The sequence below is a fragment of the Diceros bicornis genome, chromosome 41 (assembly GCF_020826845.1).
Source record: "Diceros bicornis minor isolate mBicDic1 chromosome 41, mDicBic1.mat.cur, whole genome shotgun sequence".
Taxonomy (NCBI): Eukaryota; Metazoa; Chordata; class Mammalia; order Perissodactyla; family Rhinocerotidae; genus Diceros; species Diceros bicornis.
Window position 1 is genome coordinate 601,058 of NC_080780.1, and position 20,037 is coordinate 621,094.

The following is a 20,037-nucleotide window of genomic DNA, read 5'->3' on the forward strand; positions in this document are numbered from 1 at the left end:
CCAGTGCCCGGTTCCACCGCCAAGGGAATCTAATTTAATTAGTCAAGGATAGGATCCAGTAATAGGTATTTTTGCGAAAGCTCCCCAGATGATTCTAATGGAAGCCAGGGCTGAGTACGAACAGCCCAAAGCAAAAGTAAGAGTCTCAACAACCTGTGCTTCAACAAAAGAAAGCTTGCTTTTAACTGAAGGAGGCTTACACTGTAGGAATACTGTGTCAGTCCAGCCCGTGCCCCAGCACTGGGCCTTGTACAGCTTTCTTCCTGCCGTTGCTGCCCAGTTGTAAGAGGTCTGGCAGCTGATGCCTAAAGTGCAGCCAGGAGAGAGAATTCAGAATCCGATGCCTTAATGGAGAGGTGACACTGAAGCTTACTCTGTGACCCTCAAGACACCAAGATTTCCTTTTTCAGAATAGTTTCATGGCTTATGCAGAGATATGGAGCCATTTATTTATTGGTTGGTCCAAGCACGTGTTCCAGTGGCCCTTAGATGCTCATGAGCAAAAAGAGGAGGAAGTGGGATGTGGCCTGACTTCAGACTGCTAACGACATCCAGGACCGGCCCTTTCGTTTGCCACACTGGTTTCTTTCACAGGTGAGCTAGGATGCAAGGAGATAAAATTCCCAAAACACAGAGGACTTGAAGCAATAATGCCTCTTTTTTTTTTTTTAAATCTTTTGCAGACATAGTTCACAGATTTCTCTTTTGACCAATAACCAGGCCATTTCTCTGCGTAGAAAGACAGAGTGGGCATTCACAGTAGGAAAATTCTTGCTTTTGTCTGTGCACGAGGTATTTGAATCACGCCTATGGATCACTACAAACAGCTGTATAGAATTATTGGTCATGAAGGGCCGGCTGAAATGAGGAAGTAAATGTGCAGGAAGTCCAACAGTTAGTCCACAGGAGAAGGAAATAGTAGAGGATGGGGCAGGTAGGGTCTGGATAGAACAGGAATAGAGAGGGAAGAATGCAGTTTAATCTAACATGGCATGGGCCTTCTTTTCCCATTCTGCAGTTGAAGATATTGAAGTTCAGAGAGATAGTGAATGGGGGAATAAAGGCCAAGCCCACTTCACTCCAAAGTTTCTTCAGGGGCTTGAAGTAAAAGCCAGGTCAGCAGAGGCAGCCAGGCAGAATTCGTCCCCCCTGGCCTTAGGCTCGCGGGGCTCACTTGCTCATGAGTAGACAGACTTTTACATTTTCAGAGCTGCTTACTAGTTCTTAAAAGCACCTGACCTAGCTGTGGGTTACATGAACACTAATGACCATGGCAAGGAGATCAAAGGGCCTAGTGGGGAGAGGCTGAAGCTGGGATGAAGAGGTGGATGTGTGAAGAGAGGCTGAGAGGGAGGTCCTTGCGGAGGGAGGAAAGGACTCAGGAGTTGCCACCAAGTTTCAGATACATTTTGATAGGCTGACTCCAGTGTCCCGTTCAGCCTGCTATAGCCAGAAATACTCTTGTTTTAATAAAGGTGGTTGAGTTTTTCATTATGAAAATAATATATGCTCATTATAGAAAGTGTGGAAAATACAGAAAAAAAAACGGGGGAAAACAATCCTACTCAGTAAAACAACTGCTATTAAAATTTGTGGTAATTCTTTCCAGTCCTTTTACTATTCAAATATTTCACATTTTTCTCTTCATGAATTATGTTTCCTGCTCTTATTACTTAGCGTTATAAAACACGCATTTTCTATCTTACCATTTAATGTGTTATAACTATAATGTAATTGTATATATATATAAATCGAATATAAATTATTGTAATTTAGAAAATTATGAACTATTCTATTATATGCATAGACTCCAATGTACCTAACCTATTGTTGAGCATTTAGGTTTGGAGATCCATGATAATACACTTCAGAATGGAATTACTGAACCGAAGATACAGACATTTTGAGGATCTGAGACAGTTAGGAGGGCTGGATCCTCGCTCCAACAGGCCTTCTCAGAGGATTACCTATGCCTAGGTTTGATCCTCAAGCTTAGCACATCCATACGCTCAGTTTTGTCAGTATCAGGGATGATTGGTTCTTAGGAATTGTATAGAAGTTAACTAAAACTAATTTGTAATGGATATCTGAAGCACCACGTCGTACTTCCTGTTCCCTGTGGTTGGCTGAGGCATGTGTCTAGTTCTGATGAAGAGTCAGAATTGGAAGCGAACAGTTATTTGCAGGAGGAGGACCCTCTGGAGTTCTCTTTCCCTCTGTCACTGTGGCTGGCAGTGTTTGAGAGGGTGTCTGCTCCATCAGCCTGGCTCCCAGAGTGACTAATGAGCAGAGCTCACTGCCAGCCCACAATGCCAGTGTGAGCAAGGAACAAAACTTTACTGTCATAAATCACTGAGACTTGAAATTTGGTTGTTATTGCGGCATGCCCTAGCCCATCCTGACTGGTACAGAGGTGCTATTAACATTAGCACGCCCGACATATTTAATCTCTGTAATTAGAAATCAACTAAAGTTAAAAGATTGCTGTTAGAAATTAATCAGAATAAAAGAAAATAATTCTATGTTCAGCTGTTTGACAACCCTTGATTAAGGGTACTATAACATTCAGTGTTAATTAAGACTCCCTCCTCCCAGATAGTCTAAGTTGGGCAATGCCAACAGGTACCTCCCTCTCCTCTTCTACACTTTCATTGTTGACCAAGCCAACTTCTGATGGTCACAGTCTTCCTTTAATTGTCACTTTTATTTTAAAAGTCATACAGTATGCTATTTTTAAAATGAACAGTTTAGAATCAAATGAAAAAGAGCTGCTTTCTCCCCTCCCCTACCAGCCCACTTCCTGGCGTTCCGTGTGGAGTCTACCCCTCCAGGCATTTTCTCTGTGGTTCAAAGTACAAATGGAATCTCACGCTTCATATTCTTCTATGCCGTGCTTTTTTTTCACTTAGTTTGTCAGGTATCTTTCATGTCAGTGCATATTTATTTACCTGTTTCTTTTTAATGACAGCAGAGTTCTCTGTTTCAAAGATTTACCATCCTTCATTTAGCTGGTTTCCTACTGATAGACATTTTTGGTCTTTCCAGTCTTTTGTGGTAGATACTAATGCTTCAATGAACATCTTTATAAAATATATATTTTGTACACGTGCAAGATGATCCAGAGGGGAAATTCCTAGAAGTAGAATTCTGGGTTGAAGGGAATTTGTGGTTTAAATGCCAATAAATGTTGTCAATTCCCTTCCCAAAGGTCGAATCAATTTACATCTCCATCGGAAGAGTGTGGGAACTCTTATCTCTTCCCACTGTCAAGAATGTGGGGCATTATCAAACTTTTTAAAATCTCTGCCATTATAATCATGAAGAAAGGGTATTGCATTGTTGATATAAAGTGTGTTTCCTTAATTCTATAGGTGAGTGTGTCCTTGTTCTTTTTTCAAGTATGTTAATACCATTAGTCAAGTGTGGTGGGCCGAGTAGCATTCTTTCTCTTTAAGGCGAGTTTATTTTATTATTTAAATCTCAGAGAATACCCTTATTGTTCAGCACCGAGGAAGCACCTCTTAGTTGCCATTTTCATTTGCTGAATAAACACGGCTCGCCGCATTTCTAAGACCTTGATGTGGACATTGCTGCTGGGGTGTTTTATGATGACGTCATCCACAGCAGCTGGACTGGGAACTGGCCAGCCCTCACACCTCTCAGTCAACTGATGTGACGTATGTTTTCGTTGCAGCAATTCAGCTTCGTGTCCTTGCCCACCGATGTGCTGGAAATTGAGGTGAAGGACAAGTTTGCGAAGAGCCGCCCCATCATCAAGCGCTTCTTGGGAAAGCTGTCAATGCCCGTGCAGAGACTCCTGGAAAGACATGCCATAGGGTAAACCTGGGACTGAGACTCAGTATCGCTGGCTTCAGGCAGCAGGCCAGGCTGCAGGGAAGCCTGTGAGCTGCAACAATATGGTCTCATGGAGACTCAAACTAGAATGGTGGTGTTGAATTTCCTTGGCTTCTCCCGTTCGTTATGTGGCTCAAGCCACAACATCCAATTAAACAAACGCTTCTCTTTCCCCTTGTTTGTGTGTCACTGGTTACTTATGCAAGAGAGTAAAAATTCCTAAGACGTAATACTGAAAGAAGCCCTTAAAGCAGTATTTTTCTGTACAGGTCGAAATTAAAATTTGTTTCACTATGAAAAATATTATCTCATTCATATACCTGTCTTGTGTGTAGGACTTACTCATTTGTGACATTTCCATAACAAGATGAAATGCTGGGGTACTAGAGTAGAGTGCCTTAGAAAATTCTAGGATTTATAGAAAACGCTAGAGAATATGAAATTTTAAAATGACGAATTCGCATGGAACGACAGCAATTATGTTGCTCACAAAATTCAGTTGCAGATGAGAATATGTTTCTGTGTTTTGTATCCTTTACATTCATGTCCATTCATGGTTCTCATTAAAGTGAACTCTGACCAGATAAAATCCTTATGTATAATATGTATTTCCTTAGGTAACAGCAACTGTGTTTGAAAACACTAGGTGTAGCTTTCTGGCCATAAATGTACGCTTCAATGCAATGTAACCCTTAGAATGATATCAAAAGAAAGAGAAAAATTATGCAGAATTTCCAAGTGTCTTAATTTCAAGCTCTTTAGATTTTCAGAAAGACTTTGGAATCACTAATGGTTCTCAGAAGACCATTTAATTAGAACCTTCTGGCATGTGTGCAGCTGTGTGTATGTAGACATGTGTTAACTCTCAAGCCAAAGGGAGTTAACATTTAAGGAACTATAGACATGTATCAAAATAGTGTTCACACTTTCCATTCACGGCTGTGAGGATTAAGCCAACAAACAAAAATGTACATGAAGAACACAAAGCAGTCCCTGGCACATGGGGACTAGCAATTCTAAACTGTTCATTTTTTAAATAGCATACTGTGTGACTTTTAAAATAAAGGCAACTCAGAAGGTTCCCTCGACTACTTTGCCTCTAACATCCCAGCCCTCAGCTGGCTCTCTGCTTCCCCTGAAGTCCTCTAACCCCAACCATGTCAGCTTCACGTTGGAAATATCACAGGCTGCCTTGAACCATTTATTGAGTGGCCCTGCCTTATGCCCCCAGCTGGATGGAAACTGTTTAAAGGCAAGGGCTGTGCGTTGCATGCTCTGTATCAACTGCAGCTCTTTTTACACGACACAGGCTCAAAAGATATTTGTTGATAAAGTAGGTGGAAAGAGAAGCCTAGAAAGCAAACATAAAGCATGATAAATTTAATTTTTGTCTCACTGTCTGACTGTCTTTAGGCTTCTCCTGAGTTCAACTAGGTTTTGGGTTCAGGATCTGTTTCTTATGGTCCAAAGGAGAATACTAAGTCAGTGGATCATTGGGAAGTATGTTGTTTGCTTTGTAATGCTGGTATTTTCTAGAAAGAAACTTTAAAACACTACCAGCCAGTGATTTATCTTTTTATTTGAATGTCACAAATGAATAAATGGAATGAATACAGAATCATCTGAGTAACAATTGGTTTTGGAATATATCTTTGTTATTATTGGGTACACTAGATTTGTTAATTTCTGAATATCCCAAGGTAGGTACCTTTCCTATTTAGGCTGAGGTAGGGAGCAATGTACATTGTAGATGGAAATATAACGCAAAGTTTCAGGTTGATTTCCTCTGATAATTTTCTTCTTAGTAATTAAAAAATTGCCCTTGAGTGGGCAGAAAGGATGTTGACGGAGTTCCAGTGTGGAGTTTCAGAGTCTCTGTGTGGGACCCTGGAGTTGGTGTCATTGAAGTCATAGGCCAGGGAACCCAGTACACAAGTCTTGCTTCACTCCATCCTGCAGCAGGTCCCTTTCTGAAGCTCTCCACAGGGTCTCCAGTAACCGCAGCAGCATCCTTTGTTAGACAGTATACACATGCTGCAAGACATGCGTCTGCTGCTGGCACTGCCCATTATTAAGGGCATATTTGGAAAGTGCCATCTTGCACAGGAAAAGCAAGCAAAGAATATCCATGTGTTTTTGGGGTTTTCTTGCTTTAGGACACAGGTTGGCAAACTTTCTGTAAAGGGCCGGGTAGGAAATATTTTAGGCTCTGTAGGTCGTCTGGCTCTGTCCCAACTACTCAACTCTGCCATTATAGCGTGAAAGCAGCCCCAGAAGATAAGTAAACTAATAAGCATGGCCAAATTCCAATAAAGCTTTTATTTGTGGAAACTGAAATTTGAATTTCATATAATTGTCATGTGTCACAACATATTACTCTTCTTTTGCTTTTCTCCAATCATTCAAAAATGTAAAAAGCTCATGGCCGTTCATGGAAAAACAAGTCGGGGGCCAGATTTGGCCCATGGGCTATAGTTTGCTGACTCCCGTCTTAGAACATTCAATAAGAATTTTCTTGAAGTTTTTCATTGCTGTTGAGCAGAGGTACCTCCCCTTCTTTACTCTAGGACCATCTCGTATGTAGCTGAGCAAGCAGATCATTACCTCCTAACAGCGGGGCCTCCCTGGGCTGGCCTACCTCACCTCTGGCATAGAAAGCACACTGTGTGGTCTCTAGGAGGAGAGGTGTTGACAGATCTGTGATGGTGCTTATTTCCTTCTAGGGACAGGGTGGTCAGCTACACACTTGGCCGCAGGCTTCCGACAGATCATGTGAGTGGACAGCTGCAGTTCCGATTTGAGATCACTTCCTCCATCCACCCAGGTATCTTCAGCATGAACTTCCTGTCTTGTCCTAGCCTAGTGTCAGAGTATGGTTCTTTTCTCTAAAAGACAATAGCCATGGTTCTTTCCAGACATGTCCTATGTTTTGTGGTTCTCTGTCTTCTCCATTTGAGGCCCAGAAGCCAGTGGTCTGTTCTGGAAGCCAGGTTGCTGTCCCCTTGATTGAGAGGCCCCTCTTCATTCTGGTGACCCAAAGGTAGAGGGTTAGACAGTGGAGTGGGGATTGACAGTGATGCCAACGTGGGGATGGAGCCACGTCTAATTTATCATTTTACTCCCAGCATCCAAATACGAAGTGTTCAATAGACGTTTAATCATTGCATACATGAGTGAATGAATAAACGTGAACATGAATGAATGTGATACATGTCATATTATTGAAGAACTATGATTGTACAATGGATTTTTACAATATCACAGGGAAAAATGAAAACTGTAAATTGGACCAGAAAACTTCAGAATCATCAATTGTTCAGTTTTTCAAGCCGTAACATATTTCCAAATAAGAATGATGAGATGCCTTATAATTCCACTTTTGCTCTTCTCCCTCATCCTCCTCCTCAGTGTAGATCTCACCGAGAATTGTTTGGTCCTCCTGGGCTCCCTTTATGACTTATTGTCAAAGCGGATGAAGCTTCTGAGAACTCAGAGTCTGGAGTTCATCACTGCCCACTCATTCAACTCCTGTTGCACTTTTCTGTATGCCCAATATACAGTGCAGATTGTGAGAAAACACCTGTTTTGTCCTTTCAAATTCAGCCTTTTCTACATTCTAAGAATAAAACTGACTCTTCCTTCAATGTGGCAGTAAGGACAGTCTTACAACTCACCAGACAGACTGTTTTTCTTCCATGAGTGAGTCGTTTGAAATGGAAAGTTCACATCTGGCAGGGACCCAGTAGAGCAGCTGAGGGTAAACTGTGAGAGGTAAACGTGGGTGCTACTCCTTCAATGGTTGCTTGGTATGGAGACCAAAAGCCTTCCAGTCTGAGCTCCCAAGTGACTGTGGTTGCTCCCGTCATCTTCTCTCTAATTGCCCGGTAACCTGACTCGCCCATTCTGCCAGCGCGGGGACCCAGCCATAAGACACAGCCTGAGCAAGGATAATTAACCTTGCCTGGGATCAGCAGGGAACTATACGCACTCCTCCCCATCTCTGAAGTCTTCCACGTGGCAAACATTGTTGAGCACCTACCGTGTGCCCAGAACTGGCATAGGGCTAGCCTTTGGGCATTTTAAGCAAAAAATGAATTCCCTTGAAACAGAATTCAGAAATATATCATGACTGCAAATTGTCGTGAACATAAAGAGATCTCATTCTTACAGAAGTTTTTAGCAGAGCTCTGGCCAATGAGAAACCCTCATCAACCCCTACATCCAATATCCTAAGGCAGAAATCCTTTAGGAGACTTCCATGTCCAGCAGAGTATACTAAGCGCAATGCTCTCTTCTGGAAGGAATGACATTTTCTTCTTGCCCGCAGATGACGAGGAGATTTCCCTGAGTACCGAACCTGAGTCAGCGGGAATTCAGGACAGCCCCGTGAACAGCCTGGCGGCGAGCAGCCGCGGGGAGCCTCTGCGCGATGCGCCCCAGCCCTCCGGGGGCCCGACGCCGCGGCCGCCGCGCCAGGGCAGCGCCGTGGACGCCGCGGGGGACGCGAGCCTGGAGCTCGCCGAGCCGGCCGAGGAAGCGGCAGGTACCGCCGAGGCAGGAGACGACGGCACGGTCTCTGTGGGACCTGACGGGGCTGGGGAGCTTCTGGCCCCGGGGCGAGAGGACACCGCGCCCGCCCCGAGCGCGGAAGAACTGGCCGAACGGCTGGACCTGGGTGGGGAGGCGCTGCCCCCGGGGCTGCCGGAGGACGGCGAAGCCCCAGGCAGCGCCCGGGAGCCGGGGGCAGAGGAAGCGGCGACAGAGGGCCGCGCTGGGGGGCAGGAGCAGGAGCAGGAGGAGGAGGAGGGGGACGTGGCTGCCCTGGGGCCGGGGGAGGATAGGCTGCAGCTGCGGGCCTCGGGGAAGAGAAAAAGCAGGCCGTGCTCCTTGCCTGTGTCCGAGCTGGAGACGGTGCTCTCGTCGGCCTGTGGCGACCCCGAGACCCCGCGGACACACTACCTGCGCATCCACACCCTGCTGCACAGCATGCCCTCGGCCCAGGGCGGCGGCGCCGCGGACGACGACGGCGCCGAGGAGGAGGCCACCCTCCAGGACGCCTCGGAGAAGGAGGGGCTCAGCGAGGCGGACGCGGCAGCTCCCGAGCTGCCTCCCCTGGAAGGGGACGGAGAGGACTCAGAGGGGGCCACCCCAGGCCCGGCGCTCCCGGGCCGCTCGGGCTTGGCCAACGGCCTGGTCCCGGACGGCGACACGCACCCCAGCACGGGGAGCGAGAGCGACTCCAGCCCCCGGCAGGGCGGGGACCACAGCTGCGAGGGCTGTGACACGTCCTGCTGCAGCCCCACCTGCTACAGCTCCTCGTGCTACAGCACGTCGTGCTACAGCAGCTCCTGCTACAGCGCCTCCTGCTACAGCCCCTCCTGCTACAACGGCGGCAGGCTCGCCAGCCACACGCGCTTCTCGTCGGTGGACAGCGCCAAGATCTCCGAGAGCACCGTCTTCTCCTCGCAAGACGACGACGAGGAGGAGAACAGCGCGTTCGAGTCGGTGCCCGACTCGGTGCAGAGCCCGGAGCTGGACCCGGAGTCGGCCAGCGGCGCTGGGCCGTGGCAGGACGAGCCGGCCGCCCCCGCCGGGAGCGTGGCGAGAACCGCGGAAGCTCTGGAGTCCCCCGTGGCGGGGCCGAGCGGTCGGAGAGAAGGTTAGACTTCAAACCTGATCAGAGTGAGAATAGGACCACCAGGGGGACACGGGTCTCACCGACATGGTTTAAAAACAAGAGTGAGAGGATCAGTCCCAACCGGCTTGCTGCCGCCAAGTGTGCCTGTCCTGTACATGTATGTGTGCATGTGTATATGTGTATGTACGTATCCGTGACTGTGAATAGCTGACACTCCACCTCCTCTCGGGTATGCACCAGGAATTACAAGTAGATGAATGTGAGTGTGCACCTGTATGCGTGCTTCTGTGTTTAAACTAATCAGGAGAACTGGTTAGTGTACGTGTTACCCTTCTAGGCTTGACAGCAACCAGCGTCTCAAGGCTAGTATCAAATGGTAAAGCAGGAAATGATCATCAACATTAGGCAGATAATGTGTAAATATCTGCTGACGTCCCAAAACTTATTAGCAGTAAACGTTGATAAAAGTAGAAGAACGTTGATTTTACCTGTGCTTAGAATTTAACTAGCCTGTGTACATATGGATATGTATAGCCTACATCTATTTGTCATTATTTGTCTGCTCAATTCACGTTGTTGTTGTTGGCTTTGTTTTTTGTTGTGTTTTTGTTGTTGTTGTTTGCTATTTTGACTAACGGAAGGAAGAATAACATGAATGCGTCAATTACTTTGTTTCAAGCAAGATTCTAACACAAAAGCTGCCACCTTTAGTTTTAAAATGTATTCTGTATTTTAACCAAAGACGTTCCTTCTTAGTCACAGCTGTGGAATCATATATAAAATTAATTTGCATATCCTTATCCAGAATTGGGAACCATTTTTTAGTCGAGTGGCGGTGACATATGGGGAAATAATTCAAAAGTCACATAATAATATGAAATAATTCAGTTGTTTTAAAGAGAAAAATATGGATTCTGCTATTTTGCTGTTCTCTTGTTTAAATCAGCCTTCAAATGAAATGTGGTGGGATGGTCTCTAGATTGTAAGCTCATTAAGGGCCAGAATTGTATCTTCTTTGTGTTTGAATTCTCAGCACTTAAACAAATGCCTGGCTCCTGCAAATTTTTACAGGAACTAAAGTGAGCACAAAAAAATTAATTTTAAGTATTCAACAATGCCCAATTCTACATTTCAGAGAAAGAAGGAGTGGAGGGAAGAGGCACATGTGGTAAGGAGAAGCACAAGGAAGTTGGTAAAGAAAGAAACACAGGGAGGAAAAGCATAGTGACAATAAACCGTAGTGACATAGCCTGTGGAAAGGCACCCGTGTGAGTGAGAATGGGGTGGATAATTCCTTCCTTTAACAAGCATGTTTTGAGGACCTTCTTTGTTCTGGGCCAGATGCTGTCTGCTGGGCACAGGAAGGTGGATTGGCGTCAGATAACATGTGGAAGGTGCTCCCTAATTACAACAGAATGAGAAATAATTACAGTATACGTGGAGTTGGGGATCCACATGTAGAAGGGCACGTCTAGGAGCTGGCAGGGATATTTTAGACCAGAGGTCGGCCAAACTTTTTCTGTAAAGGGCCAGATAGTAAATATTTTAGGCTTTGTGGGTCAAGAGGCAAAATCGAGCAATTGTTCTCACCCAAAGGCTATTTTTTTAAACAGTTTTACATTTAAAAGGGTAATAACCATGCTTAACTTGAAAGCCGTACAAAAACAAGGCTGGATTCAGAGTTTGTCAGCCCACTGTAGCCTATAGGGTATATTTTGACCGCCATGTTGGGAGACAGTCCACACGTGGTTGATTGAAAATTGGCTCAGTGTGCATTTATATAGAAGCATGTTTTACAAAGACACTGTCCATGCCCTTGAGGGATTAACAGTCCAGCAGGAGGAAGCCGCCCCCTTAAGAAAGGACAGGAAAGTGTTTCAGGGCCATAGTGGAAGTCTGTGCAGGGCAGTTTCTAAAGAAATTTCTAAGTCCTGAATTCTGCAGAGTGTAAACTCAGGAAAGGTTAAGCAGCACCTACGTGCCTCACTGTGGTGGTGACAATTGGCAGCACGAGGGTTCCTGAGAGCACAGCACAGATTCCAGTTATCTCATGAAGGCCGTGCACAGGTTGGCATGTGACTTCCTCACAGGCCGTATTCCCTCCCTCAGTAGTGAGTCCCTGAGCTAATGGTGGGTGTCCACATTGTGATCTGTCCCTCACTCGCCACCAGGCTTCCAAGAGCACATGCTCAAAAAAAAGCAAGACTTTGAGACGACCCCCCTGACATATGCGTGAGTGCCCTTTTCTGCCATGAGAATCACTGTTGCCCCCTCACCATGACTTCTAAGATTGCACCTTCTTCCCAAGGTAGATTTACAGTACACATGCACACATAGCTGAGTCTGCAGCAATTTACGAAGGATGTAGTCTATCTACTTTTTGCTTCTTTTCCCTGTATAAAAACCTCCTTTTTAAACCTCAACATAATAATAGTCTTTAAAAACCTTCTGCAGATCGAATAAAAAGAACAATATGGGGCCGGCCCAGTGGTGCAAGCGGTTAAGTGCACGAGCTCCGCTCTGGCGGCCCAGGGTTCACCGGTTCGGATCCCGGGCGCGCACCAACACACCACTTGTCAGGCCATGCTGTGGCGACGTCCCATATAAAGTGGAGGAAGGTGGGCATGGATGTTAGCCCAGGGCCAGTCTTCCTCAGCAAAAAAAGAGGAGGATTGGCAGATGTTAGCTCAGGGCCGATCTTCCTCCCAAAAAAAAATAAATAAATAAAAATAAAAAGAACAATATAATGCTGTGATTATGAACTTGGGCTGGAGCCTCCTGGGTTTATATTCGGTCCCACCACTTTCTAGCCATGACACCTTAGCCAAGTTACCTAAATGCTCTGTGCCTCATGTGTAAAATGGGTGTAAATGTAGAATCTACCTCAAAGGGTTTTTGGAAGGATTCAATGAGATGATACATATAAAGCACTCAGCTTCTCACGGAGTAAGGGTTCTTCCAGGCAGATAAGCACTCTTAAAGTGGAGGCTCACGTTTAAAGTGGAATGTGTTTCCTTCTCAGACGTTCTAGCAGGTCTGAACGCTTGCTTTGTGTTTGAGGCAAGGGTGATGGTGTGGAGCTGCGTCCTGGTGCTGAACAGAATTGCTTGCTTCCTCTGTGCGCTCCATCCATTCAGTTTGCCGAGATGCTTCAGTCACATCATTGCATTTGCTTGGGGTTCGCAAGCAGGTGGGGTGAGCTCCATTAACCCCTGCAAGCAACAGTATTGTTTCCACTAGCTTGGAGGAGTATTTAACCTGATTGGTTGAATTAATTACCATGAGGTAAGTTTGTTGTGTTTTGCAAGACACTAAATTTAAGACGCAGCAGTTGGTGACATAACAACTGTACCGTTGTTTTTTAGTTTCTGACACTAAACACCAATCAAGACAAGCATGAGTGTGATATCCGCTAAACACAGAGCCCATCTTTGAAACAGGAGTTGGTTTGCAAGGAGAGATGTATGCGCTGGCCTGAGGGGCACCTTCCTTGAAGCAGAGGCTCGGAGGACCCCAAGGATTTGAGTAACACACCAGAGTTTGCACAAGAAATAATGTTATATATTTAACATTCAAAAGGACCCTTTGTTCCTGAATACATCTCTGTTTCTGTTTTCCAGTTAGCTCTAGAAATTAAACTGCTAAATTAAACCCACCTAACTTCCTTCCTAATTAATTTATTTTTATTTTTTTAATCAGTTCTATGGATCTAGAGTGAGAAGAAATAATCCTTCTTTCCATGTATGGACATTCGGAGAAATATTTGAAATTTGAGATTTCACAACGATCTTAACCACTGTTTTTCACAGTTTCTCTCCTTTTTGACCCAAGGGATAATGAACACTTGTAATTTGCATCAGCCCTGGAGGGCAGAGGAAGGAGAAGGCCTGACCTTTGTCCTCTGGCCAATAGGGGCTATTGCAAGAAAACCAGGATGGTGTGAGACGTGGGGACACCAGTCTGAATGACAGCTGTCTCATGGCCTGGGTCCTTCTAGCTCTCAAAGATCAAGAGCAATTGCCTCTGATTATGTGACCTAAAGAGCTGGTGCTGTAGGCCTCCCATCCACGTGGCCACTCTACACGCAGTGTTACCAGGACCTGAGGACATCATGAAATAGGAACACCATTTTATGTCATTGTTCAGTTCATTATAAGTCTGCCTGACAATGATGTTAGCCATGTCTATAATAGTCAAGGCATGTGTTCTGTGGATACGTTTATTTCCAAAATTTCTCCATGTTCGTCTTTCTTCTTCCTTCTATCCCACTTCTGTGTTTCAAGTTTTTCTGTCTCAGCCTTCCTGCCTCTTATCTGCTTTCTTCGTCTCTTGTCTTTTTCTCTTTCCAGAGCACCCTGGCTTGTCTGATTCTTCCTCAAAATAATCTGGAACAATCACGAGATCCCATAGCTCCTTGGCTCCTCACCCCAGCCCCTGGCTTCCATACTACAGGAATTTACTTTCTTGGCCCACCAGTTCCTTAACCCCGTCTCAGAAAGGCACCATCTAAGTGTTTCATTCCAAAACCAAAATCTGAAAAACGGCCTGTTGGCAGCCCTCTGATGAAACCTATCCAAACAGGGAGCTATAAATTTCGCACAGGGCCACTGAGCCTTTATGTGACCTTATAAATGCTGCACTTCCCTCAAACAGGCCTGTTTCTTTTGCTGGGCTAAAGTCAGGCTCTGCTAATTTTCTTTCGTGTCCCTTTCTGATGCCACCTTCCCGTCAAGAAAATTCAGGTGGTTACAGAATCATATCGTGATCCTACATATTGGTCTGTGTGTAACAGATCATAGTCATGAAGTGTTTGGCTGTTTTCTTCAGGGGTTTTTAAAAACAATTCCCTCTCTCATGAATGACTGTGGATGTAGCAAACTGACACAAAAAAGAGATTGCCCACTCTTTGGGGTTTTTTCTTGTAGTTGTTTTTACAGTCATGCTTTTTTGATGACGTTGCCACAGCGATGAATGAATCTGAATGTCTTGACTATCTTGTCCATAGGTGAATGTCCTATACTCCATAATTCCCAGCCAGTAAGCCAGCTTCCTTCCTTGAGGCCTGAACATCATCACTACCCAACAATCGATGAGCCTCTTCCACCAAGTAAGCTTTAGTTTTTAAAATCTATGTCTTAACTCTTCCTATCAAGTCTAAACAGGTCAGTATGAACTTGTATGTGAACATCCAAACTCTTCCCCAACTCCATACCTTACACTGTTATCAAAAACCAATATGGCACCTACTATAAAAATCGTTTGGTTTTTTTTTTTGACTGATGGTCTCAGCATGTGATCTTGAAGAGATAACCCAGTATTTTCAGGGTCTCTCAACTTCTGAAATGGAGAGCTTTGCTTTACAAGACTTGACTAGTCCTTGCAAACATACAGGAACCTTAAGCCCCAAATTTTACTATTTTATATTTAAAAGTTTGCAATTCAAGATGGAATAATCCTGTTGTTCTCCATTAGCTCTGTTACGTCACAAGCATCTCCGTATAATAAAACATTTCAACCCATCAGGACTCATGAACTTGCATTTTCCTTACGATACCTCGCATCAGTAGGTGATAGGCTCAGGTTTCTTCTGTAGTTCTATCGTTAGGGATAGAATTCAGTATCATTTTCTCCTAGTAACTGGAGTGTAATTAATTATCTAACTAGTCATTTGAACTTGGGAAAATCATTAAATCTCTCGAGAGTCAGTTTTCTCATTTTTAAAGTAAAACTTCAATTTCCTCATCTGCTCAATGCTAGATTGGGACTAGGTAGTCTCTAGATATTCCAGCTTTAACCTTATAATACTCCATTATCATAAATGTATAAGAAGGAACTGACACCCCAGACATTGTGCATTCACTTAGCATCACATGTGTTGATGAATTCTAGAATATCTCTGTTTTGGTTTAGGCTTGTTTTTTAAGCAAAGATAACCTTTAAGATTTGACAAATTTTATAACTGCAAATATTTCCCAGATGCAAGGAATCAATGTTTCTTTACATTCTTTTGCCTGTGCTTACATTAAGTACAGTTACAGTTACAGTTTTCAAAAGGAGAAATGCTTATTCCTTAATTCATCTGTTCTTTTTAATGTAATATATTTTACATTTACACTTTTCTTCTATTCAGTTGTAATTGATCAGTGAGAAAACAATGAGTATCTTTCATATGTAGACTAATTTAAAGGAACACCATATTTATTTAGGGGCCAGGCCAAACATTATGTCCTTTAACTTTTGATGGCTGATTTCTTTCTTTATACGTTGATTTATGGATACTCCATAAATGAATAGCAAAATTTCGGTGTCACTATAGATACTTCCTAGTTAGCACTTATCTGAAAAACATCTACAACATGTTCTCTCTAGGAAAGGAACACTTTCGCTATAACAAATAACCTATCAGTGTGTGTGTGCGTGAACTGACCTCTGATCCATGCAAGAGTAGTAACTAGTTACATATACAGTTATTTTGCATAATTGAATATAAATCTGTTTTGGAGAATTACTTTATATGAGATGCTTTCAATAGTGAAAACAAATTTCTCCAGGTTGGTTTCAATTTTCTGTCCATGCGACACTGAAAAAAATATTAGAGAGTTGGCAGTGAAGCCTAACAACTGAGTTTTCTTGGATTATCTTAAATAGTACATGGATAACTTCATTCCTGATAGGCATTCATTCAACAAATATTTATTGAATGCTTACTCTCTGCGAGATTGTTTTAGGTAAGCAAAGCAGACAACGATCCCTGCCCTCATGGACCTTACAGTCTAGTCTGACAGAGACAGATAATAAAGAATAAATAAAAAGAATAATAATAAATAAAATGAGGCAATAGTGGAGCATGTTAGATGGTGGTAAGTGCTATGGAAAAGCCAAAGCAGAGCAGGGTAACGGGGATCCGGGGTGTGGTGGGGGCTGGTCTGGAATTTTAAGTAGGATGGTCAGGTGGGCTTCATTGAGAAGGTAGCATTTGAAGCTAGACGTAGAGGTGGTAAGGGAGTTCTCCATGCAAGTGTTGGGAAGCAAGAGCTTTCTGGGCAAAGAGAGGGGCCTGCCTGGTAGGTTTGAGGAACAGCGAGGAGACCGGCATGTCTGGAGCAGATTGAGGAAGAGAGAAGCAGCGGGGGATGAGGTCAGCGAGATAACGGGGGCCCAGATCACATACGGCCTTTGGCTTTTACTCTGCATGAGAGGGAAACATTGTAGGTTTCCGAGCAGAGAAGTGGCATTGTCTGATTTAGGTTTTAAAAGGTTTTCTGTGGTTGCTTTGTTGGCATTAAGTTGTGAGGAGGAAGGATAGAAGCGTGAGACCCAACATAACTTATTGCAGTGACCCAGGGGAGAAGCAGTAGTGGCTTGGGCCAGGGTGGGAGCAGTGGGGGTGGGAGGAATGGTCAGATTCTGGACATATGTTTTGTAGGTGGATTTGCTGACAGATTGGATATGATGTGTGAGAGAAAGATAGGAGTCCAGTATGACCTCAAGAATTTTTACCTAGAAGGACAGAATTGCCTTCAACTGAGATGGGAAGGGAAGGCTGCAGACCAAGCAGGTTTGGATGGGAAAGATCTGACGCTTGGTTTTGATCCTGTTATATTTGAGATATCATCTACATGGTGATGGCAAGAAGGCAATTGGATGCATAACTAAAGTTCAAGAGAAAGGTCTAGACTACGAACATGGTATTACATTTGTTAAAGTAAAAAAAAAAAAGGACAATTTTACAGGCTTTTGTTAGTGTAATAACTAAAGATGATACGTTCTTGGACTCTGCATTATTCTTAGATTTCATGGAAAATATATAATTCAGTATTTGATAGTCCTTCAGTCACAAATGAGTTGACACCAATGAACTACTCTAACTTGCCCCAGCATCGTAAAAGTATCGTTTTCAGGAGTCTGTTTATGTATCAGTGCCAAGTCCGTCAGGACGTGCTGAGGCCTGAAGTTCCATTTGGAAATTTTTTCTTTGTACAATATGTGAAAGTATATTCTTTACAAAGCAACCCAGAAAGCACGCTTATAATCTCGAATTACACTTAGCTATTATTTTCTGAATATTTATGAGTATATAATTAGCACTATGCATTCCAGACATTTAATATATTGACAAAGGGGCCTATCTGTCTGGCTTGCCATCCTTTTCCATGAGTGATTTGGAAACACTGAAACTGGTAGAGAGAAGTTGTTATCATCACTGCACCATTCTCTAGGTGTTTTTTCCCTTAGAAAGTTTATGAGACTGGAGCTTTGTCTTTGGAGGAATCCTTCCTTTACTGGGGGCACCTGAGGGGCAGGCACATACTGTGTGTGACTCATGATGTGCCCTCAGGACCTGGCCTAGTTTCTGGTTCATACGAGCACTAAGGAGTTTGTTCAATGGAATTGAGTGGCACGATACTCTTCAGAGATTAACGCTCATTCTTTGTTGGATGACAGTCGTGTTGGGTTCAAGAAAAAAATTGTCCAGTTGCTACTAGTTTGGGAATCACTGAAATTTCAAAATTTTGGGATCAAGATTAATTACCGAGGGGCAAGCCTGGTGGCATAGTGGTTGGGTTCGCATGTTCCGCTTCAGCAGCCCAGGGTTCACAGGTTCAGATCTCGGCACGGACCTACACACTGCTTGCCAAGCCGTGCTGTGGAAGGTGTCCCACATATAGAGTAGAGGAAGACGGGCACGGATGTCAGCCCAGGGCCAATCTTCCTCAGCAAAAGAAGATTGGCAACAGATGTTAGCTCAGGGCTAATCTTCCTCACAAAAGAAAAAAAAAAGATTAATTACCTAATTACCTAGTAGTTACACATATACACAATTTCATCATTGCACTAACTAACATTTACAACTAAGAATTGATGGCTGGATTATCTAGTGGTCAATTTTAATCAAAACATCCTAGAATATATTTATATAATCTGACTACATTTTTTCTTCAATTTATCTTAAGTTAAATTTGGTGGTTTCTGGTATTTCGGTTTTCATTGGGCATTATTTGGCAATTCTTCAGGTAAATGTCAGACATAAGCCATAATGTTCACAGATATACTGTGCACATATAAAACCATAAATATGCCAAATATATTGATTTTTTCACTTAAAAAAATTGAAAGTTGCTATGTCATTACCTGAATGTTAAATTTTTAATAGAATTGTTACTCCCAAAAGCTATGGCTTTTCTCACTTAAAAGGCTGAATGGTTTTCCTCTGTTTGCAGTCATTTTTGAGTTTTCTTCATTAGTCTAATGCATTTTTCAGCATAACTTCATCATGAAGCTCTTTCCACCACATTTGTACCTGTGGACTCTAAAAGCTTTGCCCATCTCTGTCCAGCAGACATTGCTCGTCCATGTTAAGCTCAGATGTGTATATATTACTTTCAGCTCTCTCAGTTTGGGGGACTTTTCCATCTCTCCCACCCGACCCCAGCCCTACATGTGTTATGTATTGTATCGTCTATGGTTCTACCTTTTACTTTGTTGTGTTTTTTACATTTGAGAAGTAAAGGAACTTATCTTTATCTTGGGCTCCCTCTACTGTTTGGGATGATTATCTATCAACAAAGAGATATTTAAAAGCTTGATGTTTGTTAATAGTTGTTATTGCTTTTGTTTTCGTGAAGGGATATTTGACAACCACAGGTGGTTTGAATATACACTGTGAATTTACAGCTTACCAAAAGGACAATTTGAAACCCAAATCCTTCCATTTTCCGTCCCAAGAGGAATGGCAATCAATTAAGGTTGCTAAGTATTAGGTAGGGATCATCTAAAGTTGCATGTACAGTATTTTAGAACTGTAGTTAAAACTAGTTTTAATACGGGGGCCATTATTCCCTCCCCAGACTAGTTGCCCTCTATCAGATTTAGCAAAGAAAGGATTTTTCAGCATCACAGTGTCAGCTCTCGCTGGAGGACATTTCCAATCTTCTAGCTGTCATTTGAGTGGCCAAGAAGATTGACAGGATGGAAATTTTTAAAGAAAGAAATAAATTAAACATTAGACTCTCCCTTTAGAAATTATTAGAATTTTAACATGCGTCACATTGGAAGAAACACAGTTACTGTTTAAAATGGCCCAGCAGAGAATCTGAATCCAGTAGGCTCTTTTCTGGAATGCTGGTTCCATGCCAATGCCCCAGAAGTCATGGCAGGTGCTGTGGGCAGTGTCTGGCCTTCAGCAAGTAACAGCTGGTGAGTTCTACCTGCAGAAGACGTAGAAGTGGTGTCTGTTTCACATGGGTCAGTAGTTTGTGCTTGATTTTTCTCTTTGCCTTTTTATTACACACTAGACTGGGAAGCTCGCATTGACAGCCATGGGCGGGTCTTTTATGTGGACCACGTGAACCGCACAACCACCTGGCAGCGTCCAACAGCAGCGGCCACTCCCGACGGGATGCGGAGATCAGGGTCCATTCAGCAGATGGAGCAACTGAACAGGCGGTTGGTGATCAGCATGCAATGAGCTCCTATAAACCACAGTGAAAGGAGAATGGCAGCTCAAGAAACTCTCTCTTACACTTTTCTGCTCAGATTGTGTC

General features: G+C 43.6%; 1 protein-coding gene across 1 annotated transcript in view; it reads left to right on the forward strand.

The window, feature by feature from the left end:
• HECW1 (HECT, C2 and WW domain containing E3 ubiquitin protein ligase 1) overlaps positions 1–20,037 on the forward strand; it is a 223,173-nt gene that overhangs the window by 115,325 nt on the left and 87,811 nt on the right. Inside the window, exons 6-10 of the mRNA XM_058534679.1 lie at positions 3,695–3,837; positions 6,579–6,679; positions 8,183–9,514; positions 14,499–14,600; positions 19,789–19,939. Coding sequence (XP_058390662.1) covers positions 3,695–3,837; positions 6,579–6,679; positions 8,183–9,514; positions 14,499–14,600; positions 19,789–19,939 — 1,829 coding nt within the window. The remainder of the gene's footprint in view (positions 1–3,694; positions 3,838–6,578; positions 6,680–8,182; positions 9,515–14,498; positions 14,601–19,788; positions 19,940–20,037) is intronic.